Source organism: Colias croceus, chromosome 8, assembly GCF_905220415.1.
Source record: "Colias croceus chromosome 8, ilColCroc2.1".
In the NCBI taxonomy this organism is placed as follows: domain Eukaryota; kingdom Metazoa; phylum Arthropoda; class Insecta; order Lepidoptera; family Pieridae; genus Colias; species Colias croceus.
This window is the reverse complement of record NC_059544.1, coordinates 7,745,133-7,763,246: the sequence shown is the minus strand read 5'-3', so window position 1 is coordinate 7,763,246 and position 18,114 is coordinate 7,745,133. Positions and strand designations below refer to the sequence as shown.

General features: G+C 33.8%; 1 protein-coding gene across 1 annotated transcript in view; it reads right to left on the bottom strand.

Annotated features, from left to right (window-relative positions):
• The window catches only part of LOC123693866 (Down syndrome cell adhesion molecule homolog), a 59,719-nt gene extending 41,674 nt beyond the window's left edge, over positions 1-18,045 (bottom strand). Inside the window, exon 1 of the mRNA XM_045639125.1 lies at positions 17,669-18,045. Within this exon, the coding sequence (XP_045495081.1) occupies positions 17,669-17,720 (52 nt within the window). The 5' untranslated portion in view covers positions 17,721-18,045. The remainder of the gene's footprint in view (positions 1-17,668) is intronic.
• Positions 18,046-18,114: the final 69 nt, after the last annotated feature.

Here is an 18,114-nt window from a genome sequence, read left to right as displayed (position 1 = left end):
AATAAACATAGTTTTTCACGTAGAGCTCGTAGGTGAATGCTAATTGGTAGTCTGATTTTCAGGACAGGAATATGGAACGCAATGGAGCTCATCGCGACCGCTAGAGCATTACAAAAAGTGAGTAATGAGAAAATGTTGTGCGAATGCGATAGTGGGAACGAAAAGGTGAGAACAAACGCGTATTGTATTAACTAAATTGTGGCGTGCAACCGTCCGCCCATTGTCTTGGCTCTGCTTAACGTCTTCGAGTGCGTTTACCCCATCGCGGGTGACGCTTTATGCGTTCTAACAATATAAATTATTGTTAAGAACGTGTACATGACAAGAATAAAAAGTATTATATCTAATACAATCACAATACAATAGTATTAGTTATCTGCACTCTGCAGGCAGACTAGCGACTTCAGAAATTTTATTACATGTTATAAAGTTTGAGTTAAAAATATCTATCAATTGAAAAAATATAACACAATACCGTGTAGGTATTTAGGGTAAGGTAAATAAGTTGAGTTTTGTACACCTAACCTACATTAAAGTATCAAATAAACACTAGAAAAGTATATTTTTTTAACCAAGCTAATTATTCAGACACGCGATTCACACTTTACAAGTATACAGTTACATACTGAATACAGTGAACCATTTCGATTGTATAAAAGAAAATCTGAATCACATGAACAATTGATCTCGTCGTCATTAGATATTTGCAGCGAAGGTTGCTCTATTGAAATGGTTCATCACAACATTTAATTGATAGGAAGAACTAGATAAGAGTGCTATACGACAAAAGGGGAGGTAAAGTGGTTTCCAATCAGTATTCACTATTCTGCCAATGATTTTTTTTTCTCTAAAAGTAGTTGTAAGGCCTTGGTTTCTAGGCTGTATTTGCTTCAATATTACATTCAACTTTTGGTAGTTAATAAAAGTGGCAACGTTCGTCACTTAACAAACAAATGAACATTAAGAAATAATTATTGAATTAAAATAATTTTCCAGTTTATTAATTTGGTCTTCTTGACAGGTTATAAAATTAAATTAACGTTGAATATATTATGTCATTTACATAAAGCATATTCCCGAGCACATAATTAAAAGCAGGAGAGTTCTATAAACATATTTTATTAACAAAGTTTTCTCATTTCATTTATTATTTTTATCACTATTTCAACCTTTGAAATGAACATCTCACAGTATCAAACATACAGCTCATAAATTCATAATACAGTACTGTATGGTTACATTTTATGTTAAAAAACAACACTGCCTTTTGCAGGTTGGGTTTGCAATCAGCACTTGTTATACCTACGTATAGAATGTAGTGATTGGATGATTGGATCTACATATCAAAATAAATAAAAATTGGTTAGAAGATTGTTGTTTTTTCAACATAATATATATTTTTTTTTTGAAGTGAAACTTCTTTATCGGGGTTGGCAAAAAATTTGGTGTAACTAACATTTTTTATTTTTTTCGTTACGCGTGACATTTTTCCGTTACGCGCCAATTTTTTCTTATCCCTACCACGCGTGATTCGACGTATTTCTGTAAATTTGCATATAGTAAATTATTTTTTGAAAAATAAGGTCATAAAGAAGATTCACTTCTTACGTGTGTACACTAGTACACGCACACATTTTTTTAAATCTACCAAGACTTTCAAGTTAGATAAGAAAATTAAAGCATTGAAAAGCGGATTAAAAAGTACTAATACAAAAAAATTACAATTACCTATCAGGTTTTTGGGTTTTTCAATTGGAGTTATTCATATGACAATTTTAGCCTCAAATCTACTATGCACATAGGTATAAATATGTGTTACAGTCGTACACTACATGATAGTAAACTATCTGTACCATATAAAGAAAATAATAAAACTATAATGCAGCCCTCTGGAGCACAAAACAGACCGTATAGAAAAAATTGTGCGGTTGAGATGGCCGCGGCTCGCACCTGCATCAAAACCGGTTTTGTCAAACACGATTTCCCTCTTTCAACACCATTTCGTGCGCTTAATTTCTTAGGCTATCTCATCTAATAAAAGTTTGGAAAAAGCTCGCTTTGTAACGGTGAATACTACACATTTAAATTTAAATTGATATTTTTCGGTAAATTGGGGATACGTTTTTAATTTATTAATTTGAAATATACCTAATATTCTAATAAAATTAAAAAAAGCATTTATAAAAATGGAAAGATTAAACTGAAAATGCATGCCTGAAGTACATACTTTTGCGAAATAATGGCACAATAATTGACTGAATGTTTGGTGAGCTGAAAACAGGTCACCACAAAAAATTACCCCCTCTTAGTAAATTGCTGGATAATCTGTGAGCTCAACAAGGTCGCCGCAAAAAATTGCCAGTTCTTAAATTGGGAGTTTCATTTTTATTTTAATATGTAAATTTAGTTTGTGAATTCGCGAGTCTTTTCCCACTGCTGCATTTTTGTCGGCATAAAAGTCCAGCGAATTTGAATGTTTAATTCTATTATATTACACCCAAGCGATTAAACATATTTTACAATAAATTAAAATATTTTTTTAAGTATCAAGCCAGTTTAATACATGGTATACCTAAATATAGATTATTATCATTAATTTTAATTTTACACATAGGTATATAGTTTAAAGTGTAAATTTTTACAACATACCTAGTGCATTTGAAAAGTCTCATCGCACGGTAGCTGTGTTGTATAAAGTATAAACTTTTGAATGTACAAACTTTAACATGATTAAAAGAGCTATCCAACATCTAACATCCAACAATGCTTAATAGAGTAGAGAAGTAGAATAGGCTAGGTATTGAATTTCTCAAAAGGTTACATAATTGCATCCTATCATTAATTATTTTTTACTAAGCACAGAAAAACTAATATGTTACTCAAATAATAAAAAGAAATGTATGATTTTAGAATGCGTGTATTTGCCCGTGCATTCAAGCATCATGAAAGAATTGGGAACTACAATGGGATTTCAAATTCATAAATATTTTTCATAAACTTCGAATTCCCCAGTCAAGTGCATATGCTGGGTGATGGGTCTATATCGCAGAGCGTCTAATAAAACTGGCAGCTTTTGAAGGACTAATTAAAAATGTGTGCGTGTACTAGTGTACACACGTAAGAAGTGAAACTTCTTTATGACCTTATTTTTCAAAAAATAATTTACTATAATATATGCAACTTTACAGAAATACGTCGAATCACGCGTGTTAGGGATAAGAAAAAGATGGCGCGTAACGGAATAATGTCACGCGTAACGAAAAAATGTTACACAATTTTTTTTTCAACTACGATAAAGAAGTTTCACTTCAAAAATAAAATAAACAATATACAGCACATTCCAATTTCCAATAGACCTCGAGCACATCATCACACGCGTGATATTCCCTATTGCCGGCTGCCGATGTAGTGTAATCGCAATTCTACCAGCCTGTTGTGATTGCAAACATGTACACAGTCATTATACAGCACACAATGCTGTAATAGTTTACTGATTTCAACCTAGCGCTGGCGCAAATTAATTTATTTGTAGTCACGAAATTTTCTTAGGTACTAAGCTGTTTGCTAAAGGTGACCTAGCTTGTATTGTAATGTGATAAAATAACAAAATGACCCGATATTATGAAAATAGTTCTACTGATAAAATTGTCGATTATATTTTAGATGAAATTGGTCGAACATCCAAGACCCATGGGGATTTGAATTTCTTAATTGTAACGGTAATACGATTACGGATTACCCCAAGATGACGACTCACGAAGTACGGATATTAGAATGGTATTAAATTCCAATTATTTTTAAGTAAGTTAGAAAATTAAAAACCTAAAGTATTTTTAGATCTGTATTCATATATATTATGTATAGTTATCTTTTTCTCACCATCTGAACTGTTTTAATTAAATCATTAATTAAATTAAAGAGAACTCGCAAGGTTAGTACCACCACAGTACTATACAAGTTTTAATACCTATGTGAAACTACCTTTAAAGCTTGATAGATTCTTTAAAGAAAGTTAAGTTTTAAAATTACTATTTTTAAGGAAGTAGTAAATGCTACGTAGGAAGGAATCTACTGATAAAAATAATATAGGTAATAAAGATTAATCAATAATCGGCCACTAAACAAGTATTAATAGGTTCGGGATCTATATTAAAACGAAGTGTGATGCTTTGCTAATTTTAAAGAAGCTAACTATGTGTCTAAAAATAAGACACCCCAAATAAACTAAGTCTAATATTATTTTGATCAGCTTAGTAAAAACAATACTATAACAGAGAACCAGAAACTTGTGCATTATCACTTATTTTATTTCTAAGTAAATAGGCAAAATATATATAAATAAATAAATAATAAATAACTAACAATATTTGTAAAGATCTCTCTAAATTTATGTAAAATTTGTGCAGGGTGTGACATGACTATGAAACTGCTATCAAGTGTTACAAATGAAAACAATGGAGCAGATTGAAATGTAAAACTGCGGTTTTAATTCATTTTTCTCGGTAGCTTTCATAAAAATTCTGAAATAAAAGATGACTGGATTATTAGGGTTGCACGTCAGCTAATTATTCTCACATTTTTTTGTGATTTCTGATTAATCTTTAGGTTTTATGGCATAAATACAAATACATATTATAAACAACAATTCGAGATTGTTTATGTAATATAAAAAACGACGTGTGGCACTCGGGGACTGCCGCGGTAAAGCTATTGCATAGCATGCCTTCAAGCCATCACCAAGCCAACACCTCCGTGCCTGTCTGAGTGGGGAGCGTGAAGTTTTTCGTTACGCAATTTCTGGATTCGGTCCCCGCGCTCAAGGCCCGCGATAGAAGCTATGTAATAGCTTAAAAAATGTATTCTGAATATTTCGTACACAAGCAACAAATCATCAGAAATTCAGTGCGATACAACCCTGTTTAAGTAGGTATTAAATTATGCAGTTTAATCAACGCTTAAATTTTTACTGTTTCCTCTCTACTGACCAACAAAATCCCTGTTAAATTTCTATTAACAGTTTTAAATGGGTTGTTTTTATTTAATTAGCTTTTTTACCGACGTAGGTACCCAAAGGTTCGGCTTCGCGAAGCCTGAAGTGCTTCTAAATTATATTTTTGATATGAAGAATACGAAGGTACCTACATATAATATTTGAGTGAAGCATTGAGATAATATTAATATGGAGCAGACACCACGAACAAAATCTGTGCGCCAAGCGAGGCGGCGCGGGGCGCGCGAATGACGGCTAGACAGTCATAGATTATGCGATGTCTTTGTACTTATTATTTATATTTATTTTAGGTATAAACTGACTTTACTACGCGGGGCTAACAATATCTGGCATATAATATAGGATGATGTAAATAGTGACGTCATATGGAATAATTTAATTTTTTTCGTGTTTTAGGTTCAGTCAGGGCTATGGGAAGTTTTATTCCTTACAAATTGAGCCTTTTTTTAGAAAAAAAAAAAATTTCCCTTTCTTCACGGCCCAGACATGGAAACCTTGAATAGAAAAAATATTAATTACTTATCTCTGAACTAGCGGTCCGCCCCGGCTTCGCCCGTGGCACATATTTCGCAATAAAAAGTAGCCTATGTTCTTTCTCAGGGTCTTAAGATTGTCTGTGCCAAAGGAGAATGCCCATGAAAGTATGGACCACAGTACAGTGTTGCGTCAATGCCAGAGTGGTTTTGGAGGGTTCTTCGATATTCAAAAGATTTTTACCAATTGATTTTTTTGTGATAAAAACAGGGGTTTTCAAGATATTGAGAAAAATGTGAAATAACCTCAAAACTTAAATAACCCCGATTTAGTTAGGTTTATGTGTGATTTAGGTAACATTTTATCGTCCAAAGGTTATTTTTCGATTAACATATTTAATCTATGCGTAGAGCTTATGCTTTCAGACAAAGTCTATCTGTTCATCGGCTAGTGTAGGTAGGCACCAGAAATCTTCCGGGACGGATTTCAAGAAAACCTAAATATATACTTAAAAAATGCCAATTGAGTTTTTATTCGGTTTACATGTTGTTGTTGCTGTTGTTGTTTGAATCATTTTTTCACTACATATTCGAAGAAAGAAACAAATAAGAAATAACTGGTTACCTACAAAGCTATGTCATAATAATATTTTTTTTATATATACATATTTATATTATTTTACTTCACTATCTTTGTTAAAACAACCTACAGTGTATAAACAATACCTTAAAGAGTGATTTTATGTTAATTGATTTTTTTTGTAATTCAATGAAAACAATAATCGATATTAATACATTTAGCTATTTACCATAGTAAATGTAATAAGTTACCGCTTGGTTACCGTGGTAACCGGTAATGGACACTAAATCTATAATAACGGATCTAAACAATTACATGTCATATTAGATTTTACAAAACATTCCCTGTTAAAAATATATTTTCCGATGGTAAGAAGGCCTCTAAATTGCCGAGATTTTTTTTAATAGTATTGTTGTCTTGATGCATGAGAAAAACCAGTACCAAAAATGGGCATTCTCTTTTCATCAAAATCGGTCCAGTAGTTTATGAGCCTATTAATTACAATCAAACAAACAAACAAAGTTTTCCTCTTTATAATATTAGTGCAGATAAATAAATAATAATTCAATTACACGTTCAAGTCAGTAGCTTATACAATATCAATTAAAAACTTGATTAAAATCAATTAACAAAAAAAATTGGTGATTGAGTAATTGATTTTCATATTTCATGATTTCACCTTTTTTCAATTAACAACCAGTCTATGCTTTTCTAAATATGTAAAATTATTATTTTATACTATAAAAATATACGCCAGCAAATATAACTAACAACACTTATTTCATGCCCAATGTCATATCTTAAATTTTTAATCTATGACAAAATGTCGCCCGCCAAAAATTTTGCTCTAACTAAGTTTTAAAAATTATTATCTAGTTACTTACTGATGAAAAGTTATTACTTTGCACTTTTCCGTATTCTTTGTATTATTTGTGCAATATCGTAACACACACGTAGGCATATTTGATGCGTTTCACTTTAAAACAAATAAAAAATGAGCGTGACGTTCGCGCCAATGAGCGAGCAAGCGACTGAGTGCAGTTACGCCACATGACGTATGTTGAGTGGAACATAAGTGATGTAGGCGGTATCGTCTCCATATTAATATTATCTCAATGGAGTGAAGCTGTGTTTTGAAATTCCAGTTTAAAACATAAACTGTAATTAAGCGATTTTTTACTATAATAAACGTAGAGTAGAATTAAATTTTATGAAATTAATTAGAGGAGGCAGAATAAAAGAGCGCAGGTTAAAAATATTTTATGAGAAGAACATAAAATATTTTTTACCTGCGCTCTTTCATTTTCTAAAAACATCGAGTCGTTATTATATTATTAGTTAGGTATCAACTAGACATCATGATAGCAATGAATATTCAATTTGTATTTATTATTTTTATCGCGATGGGGTTCAAATAATGTCCGAAAAAATTGGATTTCCATAAATCTTCGATCAATCGCTTAAAATATGATACCCACTTTAACTTGTGTTCACCTAGAGCTCTGTTTTATTTTAAAATATGAGTAACTATTGTCATTATACTGTTATACATATATGCCTGTAAAATGTGTTGATTGGGCTTAGCCTCTCGGCAGTTGCGTGGGCGAGTCCGAGAAATATACCTATTAGTCCGGTCTATTTAAGCCTAAAATCAGGAGGAAGGTTACATAAATTCCCATAAAGCTGAATATTGGCATAGTTGTTCAAAACATCATTATAAAGAAAATCTCAAAAGTCCTCATCGTTCCGAGGTGTGCTAAAAATTTGGCACGGGGTCAAAGGTCAAAAAAATGAGTTTTTTGCGATTTTTAGCGAAACGGTGAGTTTTTTCGCAAAATTACCCCAGTACAAAATTGTAGATCACAAAATTCTCTACAAAAAATATATCAATAATTTTTTTCCTAAAAGCCACCATTTTGGAGATATAACGTTCCGAAAAGTTGGATCAGTCGTAATCCCTCTATTTTGCACACGTACGCCACATATGAAAGTCACTAAAGGTGTAATAGAACTAAAATAAGTTCGCTATTATTTATTGTAACTTGCTTATGTAAAATATAAGTTAAACTACGAGAATCTCAGGTATAATGAAACCCCGTTCCTAAATTTGTACGTCAGTATAACCTTGGGATAACATCTGTCTTTTATTCTATTGTCCGCGTGGCTAGGGTCGTATACCTGCTTTATGTTGGCATGCCCAATATATGAAATACTACGTGACCAAGCCAACTAGACCCTTTTCAACTGTGAAGTCACCCGCCCATGTCTCGGGTACAGATAGCAAAAAAAAAATATTTTTTAGATAATGTAATAATTTTTAATTCACGATGTAAATAAATTATATATACCGACAATTAACCTCAAATCTATAAATGCACTCAAAACAGTTTATTCAAATCAGTTTTATCACTAATATTCAATATATAGAAATATATATATACTAATAAATAATAAATTATTAGTATCACCGTCGTATATGTCACGTCACGTGTCACGTCGTATACACACTGTCAAGGCCGATCATGCTCGAATGTTGAGTCACCAACTCTTGAAGATTCGTTTGATACCGATCAGGAATCGCTATTGGGGCAGTTTACGTGTGAAATAGAACAAGAAGAAGAAGAAGAACAAGAGGATGAACAGGAAGAAGAAGGAGAAGAAGATCAAGAAGAAGAAGAAACAGAAATCTTGGACAGTTATATGAATCAGACGACTAACTTTTTATTTTAAGTATTTTATTTAATTACACCGCCGTTGTTTTTGCCCACTATAATATTATATAATATTATTTTGCAATAGTTTTAAAACATATAAAATCTCAGCAGACCCGTGGAATAGGCCTACTGGGGAAACCACGTTAAAAAAAACGCGCTTTGTACACTACCTCATAGGTGGCGTGGAAACGTGTGCATAATAGAGGGATTACGACTGATCCAACTTTTCGGAACGTTATATCTCCAAAATGGTGGCTTTTAGGAAAAAAATTATTGATATATTTTTTGTAGAGAATTTTGTGATCTACAATTTTGTACTGGGGTAATTTTGCGAAAAAACTCACCGTTTCGCTAAAAATCGCAAAAAACTCATTTTTTTGACCTTTGACCCCGTGCCAAATTTTTAGCACACCTCGGAACGATGAGGACTTTTGAGATTTTCTTTATAATGATGTTTTGAACAACTATGCCAATATTCAGCTTTATGGGAATTTATGTAAACTTGAATGTGTAAATAGACCGGACTATATGTATAGATTTATTATTAGTTATTATAAAATCTGTCGAAATAGTTTCTTCTGGGAAATGTCAAATCCTGCTCCAATCGTTCTAAGTAAGTTCTAAGTAGACGCTTTGTCATAAATTTGACGTAAAGTTTTGAAAGTTTAAATGATTCAGAGTGTTTTTTCTTGAGTAACGGCACAGTAACGGAAACTTTATATACGTATATAAAATATTTAAGTAATAATCTTGTTATTAACTTATTTATTTTATACCTTTAAATAATAGTTATTTTATAGTTAAAAAAAGACGGCGTTAAATGTGCTAATTAATTTTAGTTATATGAATATAGTCATTACTGTATTTTATTATTGTTTGTATTGAAGGTATTGAATAAAACATATTATATGCATAGGTACCTAAGTTTTTTTTATTTCCGTAACAAGAAAACAGCCTACAATCCTCATCTTGCAAAAATATATTTTTAACCATATCTGAGCAAGGACACGGCAAAAAAAATATTGATTACAATCTGATTAAAATAAAATTCAGCTGTGCTTTCTAAAATGTTTAAAGATTTTGAAACCAAAAAGCAGGATTAGTTATTGCTAATAGCCGATTTGGATTACAGAATATACTTACACATTATTTAAGAAAGTGATGTGCATTTTGGGTTTACATTATAACTTAGACTGACGAAAAACAAGGATAAATAGGTCTCACCTTGCAAAGGACATTGTCTGTTTTTTATCACTAAACAAAACTTAGAAGGGATGAAATAGAGGGTGGAATTTGATTACGAAAGCAACTGCCACACGATACACGAAGTGCACGCAAGCGGAGCCGCGGGCGGAAAGCTAGTATTACATAATGCATACAAGGCCTTCAAAGATGAATTTTATTTCAATCCTCTGTCGACAGCAGCTCTGCGAATGAATATTTCGTTTCGAGCTGCTGTGATTGCATTTTCGAATGCAAAAATAAACTTGACAAATAGAAACCTTCGGGCCTGCTGTGTTAATTATAAAAATCTTTATTTTAACACTGAATAATAAAAAAGACAATGTAGAAAATTCCGTAATATTACAGAAATGACGTTATTAAAAATATATTTTATAGCCGGCGATTTATTGGATAGCTTTTGCTTTGCTTTTTCGCGCGAAATCCCTCGGCTGGAGCGATCCCTCACACAATTGTTACGCTTCAGTACCTATCTATAAGTAAAAAAACGATGAAAATTTTTATCGAGAGAGAGCAACAATTAAGCCATTAATTACTGAAATAAAAAACTACTCTGCATCAATGAAATACATCAATAGGAGGTAGGTACTTCGAACTCTTACGAAAATAGCTACTCTAGTCTCTAAATAGCCCAACGTTTTGAACCACATACCTAGACTTGTTCGAAAAAATTGTGTCATCACATTTAACGGATCTAGGTAGCTGGCACCTAACGTACAAGACCTAGATAGGTGCAAAATTGCGGTCCGAGTGGATCGCCTGCAATAACAACAATTTGCGATTATTTACGGACTGAGCAAAACATCTCGAGAAAACGGGGCAAACGTGCGAAATTCGACTTTTATATGATAGAACCATTATTCTAATGTAAACTATCCTACTAATATAATAAATGCGAAAGTTTGTGGGGATGGATGTGTATACGTGTGTTTATTACTCTTTCACGCAAATACTACTGAACCGATTACAATGAAATTTAGCACACATATAGAGGGTAACTGGGATTAACACATAGGATAGATTTTATCCCGGAAATCCCACGGGAATGGGAACTATGCGGGTTTTTCTTTGAAAACGCGGGCGAAGCCGCGGGCGGAAGGCAGGTTGATAATAATAATATATTTATATTTAAAAATGCATGCGTAGCAGAGCAGTGCTCTTTTTCAATTTATACAGCTTTCTTTAATAGGTACTTTAAAAGCATCTCGTCTTATTTTATGTTAAAAGAAGGTTGGACGATGAACGGCTACAAGTTGATGTTAGGTTGGATGTCCCACGGCGACGCGGGTAGTCGACATGTTTTACAGTCCTTTGTTTTTGTTTACCTACGCGTGATACAGGCTTTTCATTGCAAAATTATTGGCAACTTGGTTCAGTAACTGAAAGAGCTAAATGCGAGGTTAAGTCAAACAAAGTTTCTTTACAATGTGGTGAGTTTTGAAAACGTTCAGTAATCAGTAGGCACTTTTGTTTGAGTAATTTCGTTCAAAGTCAGGAAGTTTTGTCTTTTCGTAATTTAAAATGTTTCAACAAATACAAAGTTAATTTTCATTTTAATTAAGGACGCGTTTACGAATCTGACAAAAATAAGCAGTTTTTCGGTACATTTTGCGACATAATAATACAAAACCAAATTTAACTAATAATTACTATAGATAGATTAATCCTTAATCTGGTAGCAATTTTTTAGTCGAAAATTTTGGTTTATAATATTATAAAAAATATTTTCCGTTGCCCTTTCACACAAAATTGACAATATCGTGCTGAATACAGGAACATTTTTCTTGTATTTAATAAAATAAATTTATTGATTAAAAAATAGTTTAAGTAAGCAGACATGTCCAACTCAAAAAGGTAGCAAAGAAAACTATCAAAATGTTACAAATAGGCTGAGAAAAAAATTAAAATCAAATCTTATTTTTTCACATATTTAACTGTAACGCGTGATACTTATTGCATGGAAATAAGGGTTATTTTATTTGACACTATCTTGATTTATTGTACAAAAATTTGTAATGAAATATTTTAGTAATTTAGTCGGCGCTCGGACGCCTTTGTGAGTAGACGCTGTGACGCTTGTAGGCAGCTCCTCGTTTACGAAAAGATCGCTGTACGTATACAAAATATTTGACCTAATAAACTTGATCATTGACGCATTCTGCACCGACAACCAAGGCACACCAGGGAAAGATTTTATTTATAGTTTTTCATACTTATGGGATTATAAATTTCATATTTAGTTTCTGACTTGATGGAGTGACCTGCATGTGTACTTCGAAGACTGCTACTGGAACTAATAGACGAGTAGAGCTAGGTGTGCCGAGTTTGGGCTCGTTTTGTTAGTTATGTTGAGACCTTACCTCCGGACTTGATGGAGTGACCTGCAGGTGTACTTCGAAGACTGCTACTGGAACTAAAAGACGAGTAGAGCTAGGTGTGCCGAGTTTGGGCTCGTTTTATTAGTTATGTTGAGACCTTACCTCCGGACTTGATGGAATGACCTGCAGGTGTACTTCGAAGACTGCTACTGGAACTAAAAGATGGTTAGAGCTAGGTGTGCCGAGTTTGGGCTCATTTTGTTAGTTATGTTGAGACCTTACCTCCGGACTTGATGGAGTGACCTGCAGGTGCATTTATAGTGTCGACTTATAAAAATACTACAGGTTTGCCGGCAGCTTCGCCTGCATCATTTTTAAATTTAACCCAAATTCGGCGCCATTTTGAAATTTTCTGTTATTGTACCGATTTCGTTCAAAATCGATATCTGAGGCTCCCTGGGATCGCAAAACAGGAAACTGGTACCAAAATTTTAAAAAGTCAGCGCCATTTTGAAATTCTTTGTTATTGTACCGATTTCGTTCAAAATCGATATCTGAGGCTCCCTGGGATCGCAAAACAGGAAACTGGTACCAAAATTTTTAAAAGTCAGCGCCATTTTGAAATTCTTTGTTATTGTACCGATTTCGTTCAAAATCGATATCTGAGGCTCCCTGGGATCGCAAAACAGGAAATTGGTACCAAAATTTTAAAAAGTCAGCGCCATTTTGAAATTCTTTGTTATTGTACCGATTTCGTTCAAAATCGATATCTGAGGCTCCCTGGGATCGCAAAACAGGAAACTGGTACCAAAACTTTTAAAAGTCAGCGCCATTTTGAAATTCTTTGTTATTGTACCGGTTTCGTTCAAAATCGATATCTGAGGCTCCCTGGGATCGCAAAACAGGAAACTGGTACCAAACTTTTAAAAAGTCAGCGCCATTTTGAAATTCTTTGTTATTGTACCGATTTCGTTCAAAATCGATATCTGAGGATCCTTAGGATCACAAAACAGGAAACTGTTACCAAAATTGAAAAAAAGTCAACGCCATTTTGAAATTTTCTGTTATTGTACCGATTTCGTTCAAAATCGATATCTGAGGCTCCCTGGGATCGCAAAACAGGAAACTGGTACCAAAATTTTTAAAAGTCAGCGCCATTTTGAAATTCTTTGTTATTGTACCGACTTCATTCAAAATCAATATCTAAGGATCCCTAGGATCGCAAAACAGGTAACTGGTACCAATATTTAAAAAGCCAGCGCCATTTTGAAATTCGTTGTTATTGTACCGATTTCGCTCAAAACCGATATCTGAGACTCCCTGGGATCGCAAAACAGGAAACCGGTACCAAAATTTTAAAAAGTCAGCGCCATTTTGAATTTTTTTGTTATTGTAGAGATTTCGTTCCAAATCGATATCTGAGGATCCTTAGGATCACAAAACAGGAAACTGTTACCAAAATTGAAAAAAAGTCAACGCCATTTTGAAATTTTCTGTTATTGTACCGATTTCGTTCAAAATCGATATCTGAGGCTCCCTGGAATCACAAAACAGGAAAATGGTACCGAAATTTAAAAAAGTCAACGCCATTTTGATTTTTTTGTTATTGTACTGATTTCGTTCAAAATCGATATCTAAAGATCTCTAGGATCACAAAACCGGAAACTGGTACCAAAATTTTAAAAAATCAGCGCCATTTTGAAATTCTTTGTTGTACCGATTTCCTTCAAAATCGATATCTGAGGATCTACGATCGCAAAATAGGAAACTGGTACCAAAATTTAATAAATTCAGCTGGTAAAGAAGCAAAATATACAATTCTTGCAGTTTCTATGTCAGTTAACTGTCGAATCTTTCTGCCAGCGTAACCAGCAGAGCTGAGTTTGATCCTAAGGATCCTCAGGTATCGATTTTGAACGAAATATGTCAATTAACAAAGAATTTCAAAATGGCGCCGAATTTTTTAAATTTCGGTACCATTTTCCTATTTTGTGATCCCAGGGAGTCTCAGATATCGATTTTGAACGAAATCGGTACAATAACAGAAAATTTCAAAATGACGTTGTCTTTTTTTCAATTTTGGTAACAGTTTCCTGTTTTGTGATCCTAAGGATCCTCAGATATCGATTTTGAACGAAATCGGTACAATAACAAAGAATTTCAAAATGGCGCTGACTTTTTAAAATTTTGGTACCAGTTTCCTGTTTTGCGATCCCAGGGAGCCTCAGATATCGATTTTGAACGAAATCGGTACAATAACAGAAAATTTCAAAATGGCGTTGACTTTTTTTCAATTTTGGTAACAGTTTCCTGTTTTGTGATCCTAAGGATCCTCAGATATCGATTTGGAACGAAATCGCTACAATAACAAAAAAATTCAAAATGGCGCTGACTTTTTAAAATTTTGGTACCAGTTTCCTGTTTTGCGATCCCAGGGAGCCTCAGATATCGATTTTGAACGAAATCGGTACAATAACAAAGAATTTCAAAATGGCGCTGACTTTTAAAAATTTTGGTACCAGTTTCCTGTTTTGCGATCCCAGGGAGCCTCAGATATCGATTTTGATCGAAATCGGTACAATAACAAAGAATTTCAAAATGGCGCTGACTTTTAAAAATTTTGGTACCAGTTTCCTGTTTTGCGATCCCAGGGAGCCTCAGATATCGATTTTGAACGAAATCGGTACAATTTCAAAATGGCGCTGACTTTTTAAAATTTTGGTACCAGTTTCCTATTTTGCGATCCCAGGGAGCCTCAGATATCGATTTTGAACGAAATCGGTACAATAACAGAAAATTTCAAAATGGCGTTGACTTTTTTTTCAATTTTGGTAACAGTTTCCTGTTTTGTGATCCTAAGGATCCTCAGATATCGATTTTGAACGAAATCGGTACAATAACAAAGAATTTCAAAATGGCGCTGACTTTTTAAAATTTTGGTACCAGTTTCCTGTTTTGCGATCCCAGGGAGCCTCAGATATCGATTTTGAACGAAATCGGTACAATAACAGAAAATTTCAAAATGGCGTTGACTTTTTCAAATTTTTGTAACAGTTTCCTGTTTTGTGATCCTAAGGATCCTCAGATATCGATTTTGAACCAAATCGGTCAATTAACAAAGAATTTCAAAATGGCGCCGAATTTGGGTTAAATTTAAAAATGATGCAGGCGAAGCTGCCGGCAAGCCTGTAGTATTTTTATAAGTCGACACTATATTATTACATTAATTAATAAAACATATTTTGTAAATGCACCTGCAGGTCACTCCATCAAGTCCGGAGGTAAGGTCTCAACATAACTAACAAAATGAGCCCAAACTCGGCACACCTAGCTCTAACCATCTTTTAGTTCCAGTAGCAGTCTTCGAAGTACACCTGCAGGTAATTCCATCAAGTCCGGAGGTAAGGTCTCAACATAACTAATAAAACGAGCCCAAACTCGGCACACCTAGCTCTACTCGTCTTTTAGTTCCAGTAGCAGTCTTCGAAGTACACCTGCAGGTCATTCCATCAAGTCCGGAGGTAAGGTCTCAACATTACTAACAAAACGAGCCCAAACTCGGCACACCTAGCTCCACTCGTCTATGAGTTCCAGTACCAGTCTTCGAAGTACACTTCGGCAAGTACTTGTTTACCAAACAATCACTGTCCAATGAAATTAGATAAATGGTATCTACTTTTGTGACCATTCAACGTTACAAACTTTACAAATCAAAGTAAAGTTAAAAAAAACATAGCAATAAAAATAAGCTCAATTATCAAGTCGTGTCAGTTTACTCATAATTTCGCCGCTTCGCGCATTTCGATGTGTGTGTGAGCCGTGCACGTGTAGTAGTAAGACTCAATACCTAAAATTGATGCGCGTCAATTTGTAAATACGTCCTTAAGCAATCAAGTTAGACTTAAATACAATAAGTCAAACTGTTGGAACGTGACTAATAGATTATCAACTTTCATTTAGGTAGGTATTTAGACTATTGCTATTGTTGCAAATTCATTGTTAAGATATTATGATCCTACCTAGTTGAACTATTGTTTAAAAAGTAGGAAGAATTAGGTAGTTTTGGAATGTACAATATAGAGTGCAAAAATGCAAATATGTTAAAAGGCAAAAAAAAATGTGTGGTTTTATGAAACCACGGTAAAAGTGAAACTTACGATAATTATCGTACGTCACGCGACATGCGCTACACAGACCAAAAAGTTTGAGACGATGTAATAAAAGTTTAACTTTAACAACTAAAAATGCAAATATGTACTACCTAGCTAAACCTAACGTTTAGGTACACATTTTCATTTTTAAATCTTCATAGGTAGGTATTTTATGAACGAAAAGATTAGGTAGGTGGGTAGGTAGGTACCTATATCATATACCTAAGTAAATTGTTGTAGAAATAGTGAAATGTATAATCAGTATATACCTAAAAGGCAAAACCAATGAAAAAAACAAATGAATTCTCTAGAAGAATATACCTACCTCCTACCTACTTTACACAAACTTGAGTATATTTATAGTTAGGAACCTACCCATATTAATAACACATTGCAACAAGCTGCATTTTCTTTACAACATACCTAAACCTATCTACCTTAGGTAGGTAAAGAAATTGCTAGGGTAGGTAGGTAGGTATTACAAGAAAGTTTTGAAGTCATCCTAAAGTAATTAAATATCTATAAGTACTTAATTAATAGCCACTGTTCAACGTTAATTACAATATTAATATACAATTATAGGTAATTAGGTATCTACTTTAATAATTACTGCGGTGTGAATTGTGATACTGATTTTCTTTTTTTTATACTTAACTAGCTGTTCCCCGCGGTTTCACCCGCATTGCTCCGCTCCTGTTGGTCTTAGCGTGATGATATATAGCCTAGCCTTCCTCGATAAATGGTCTATCTAACACCGAAAGAATTTTTCAAATAGGACCAGTAGTTCCTGAGATTAGCGCGTTCAAACAAACAAACAAACTCTTCAGCTTTATAATATTAGTATAGATAAATATGTATCATCAAGTCTTCGTGTATCAAACAATAAAATGTTTCCCAGGGTGCAAGCACTTTAGTCTATGACTAAAAAAATATTTTTAAATTTGAGTTATGTTGCGCGTTTGAACTTTAGAAGGCAGTTCGCAGTGCTCTCAGAACATATTATTACTAACTTAATTCCATTGTTTATTAAATCGATAGTTTCATCAATTTTTCAGTATACTATTTACTTGACATTATCGAACATACACAACCAATTGTTGATTCTAGGGTGTGCGGCGCGCGAGACGGAGTGAGGTGACTCAGAAATCAGAATGTAAGTAGGCAACTTATTCCGCTTACCTGTACAAATCAACACCAAAGTAAACGGTGAAAGCAACCGGTTGCTCCCCATCTCGTCGTTTTGAACACTTTCTAATATTTATTAATTTAATTACAATAAATTCTACACTCCCATCTTGAGGTATAATGTTAACAAATACTTTTCACCAACTTAACTGTCACACACTTCACTTATCAACGTACCTACGATGTTTTCACTTTAAAACTTTTGCACAACCGTATATGGGTAGATAAACACGCACAATACACTTTTTTTATCTCATTTCCACTCAAAAATAAGTTGTTTTTGTTTCATTTTTCAATCCAAAAACTTTGGCGCGTGCTCGCGGTACTATCGTAGGTGCGTACGTTACACTCTAGCAACGGTTGTGCCAAGGCTGAACGCTGACTGGATTGGACACAGACAGCCAAACCACGCTGTAGCCGTACGTTGTGGCGTGCGCCAC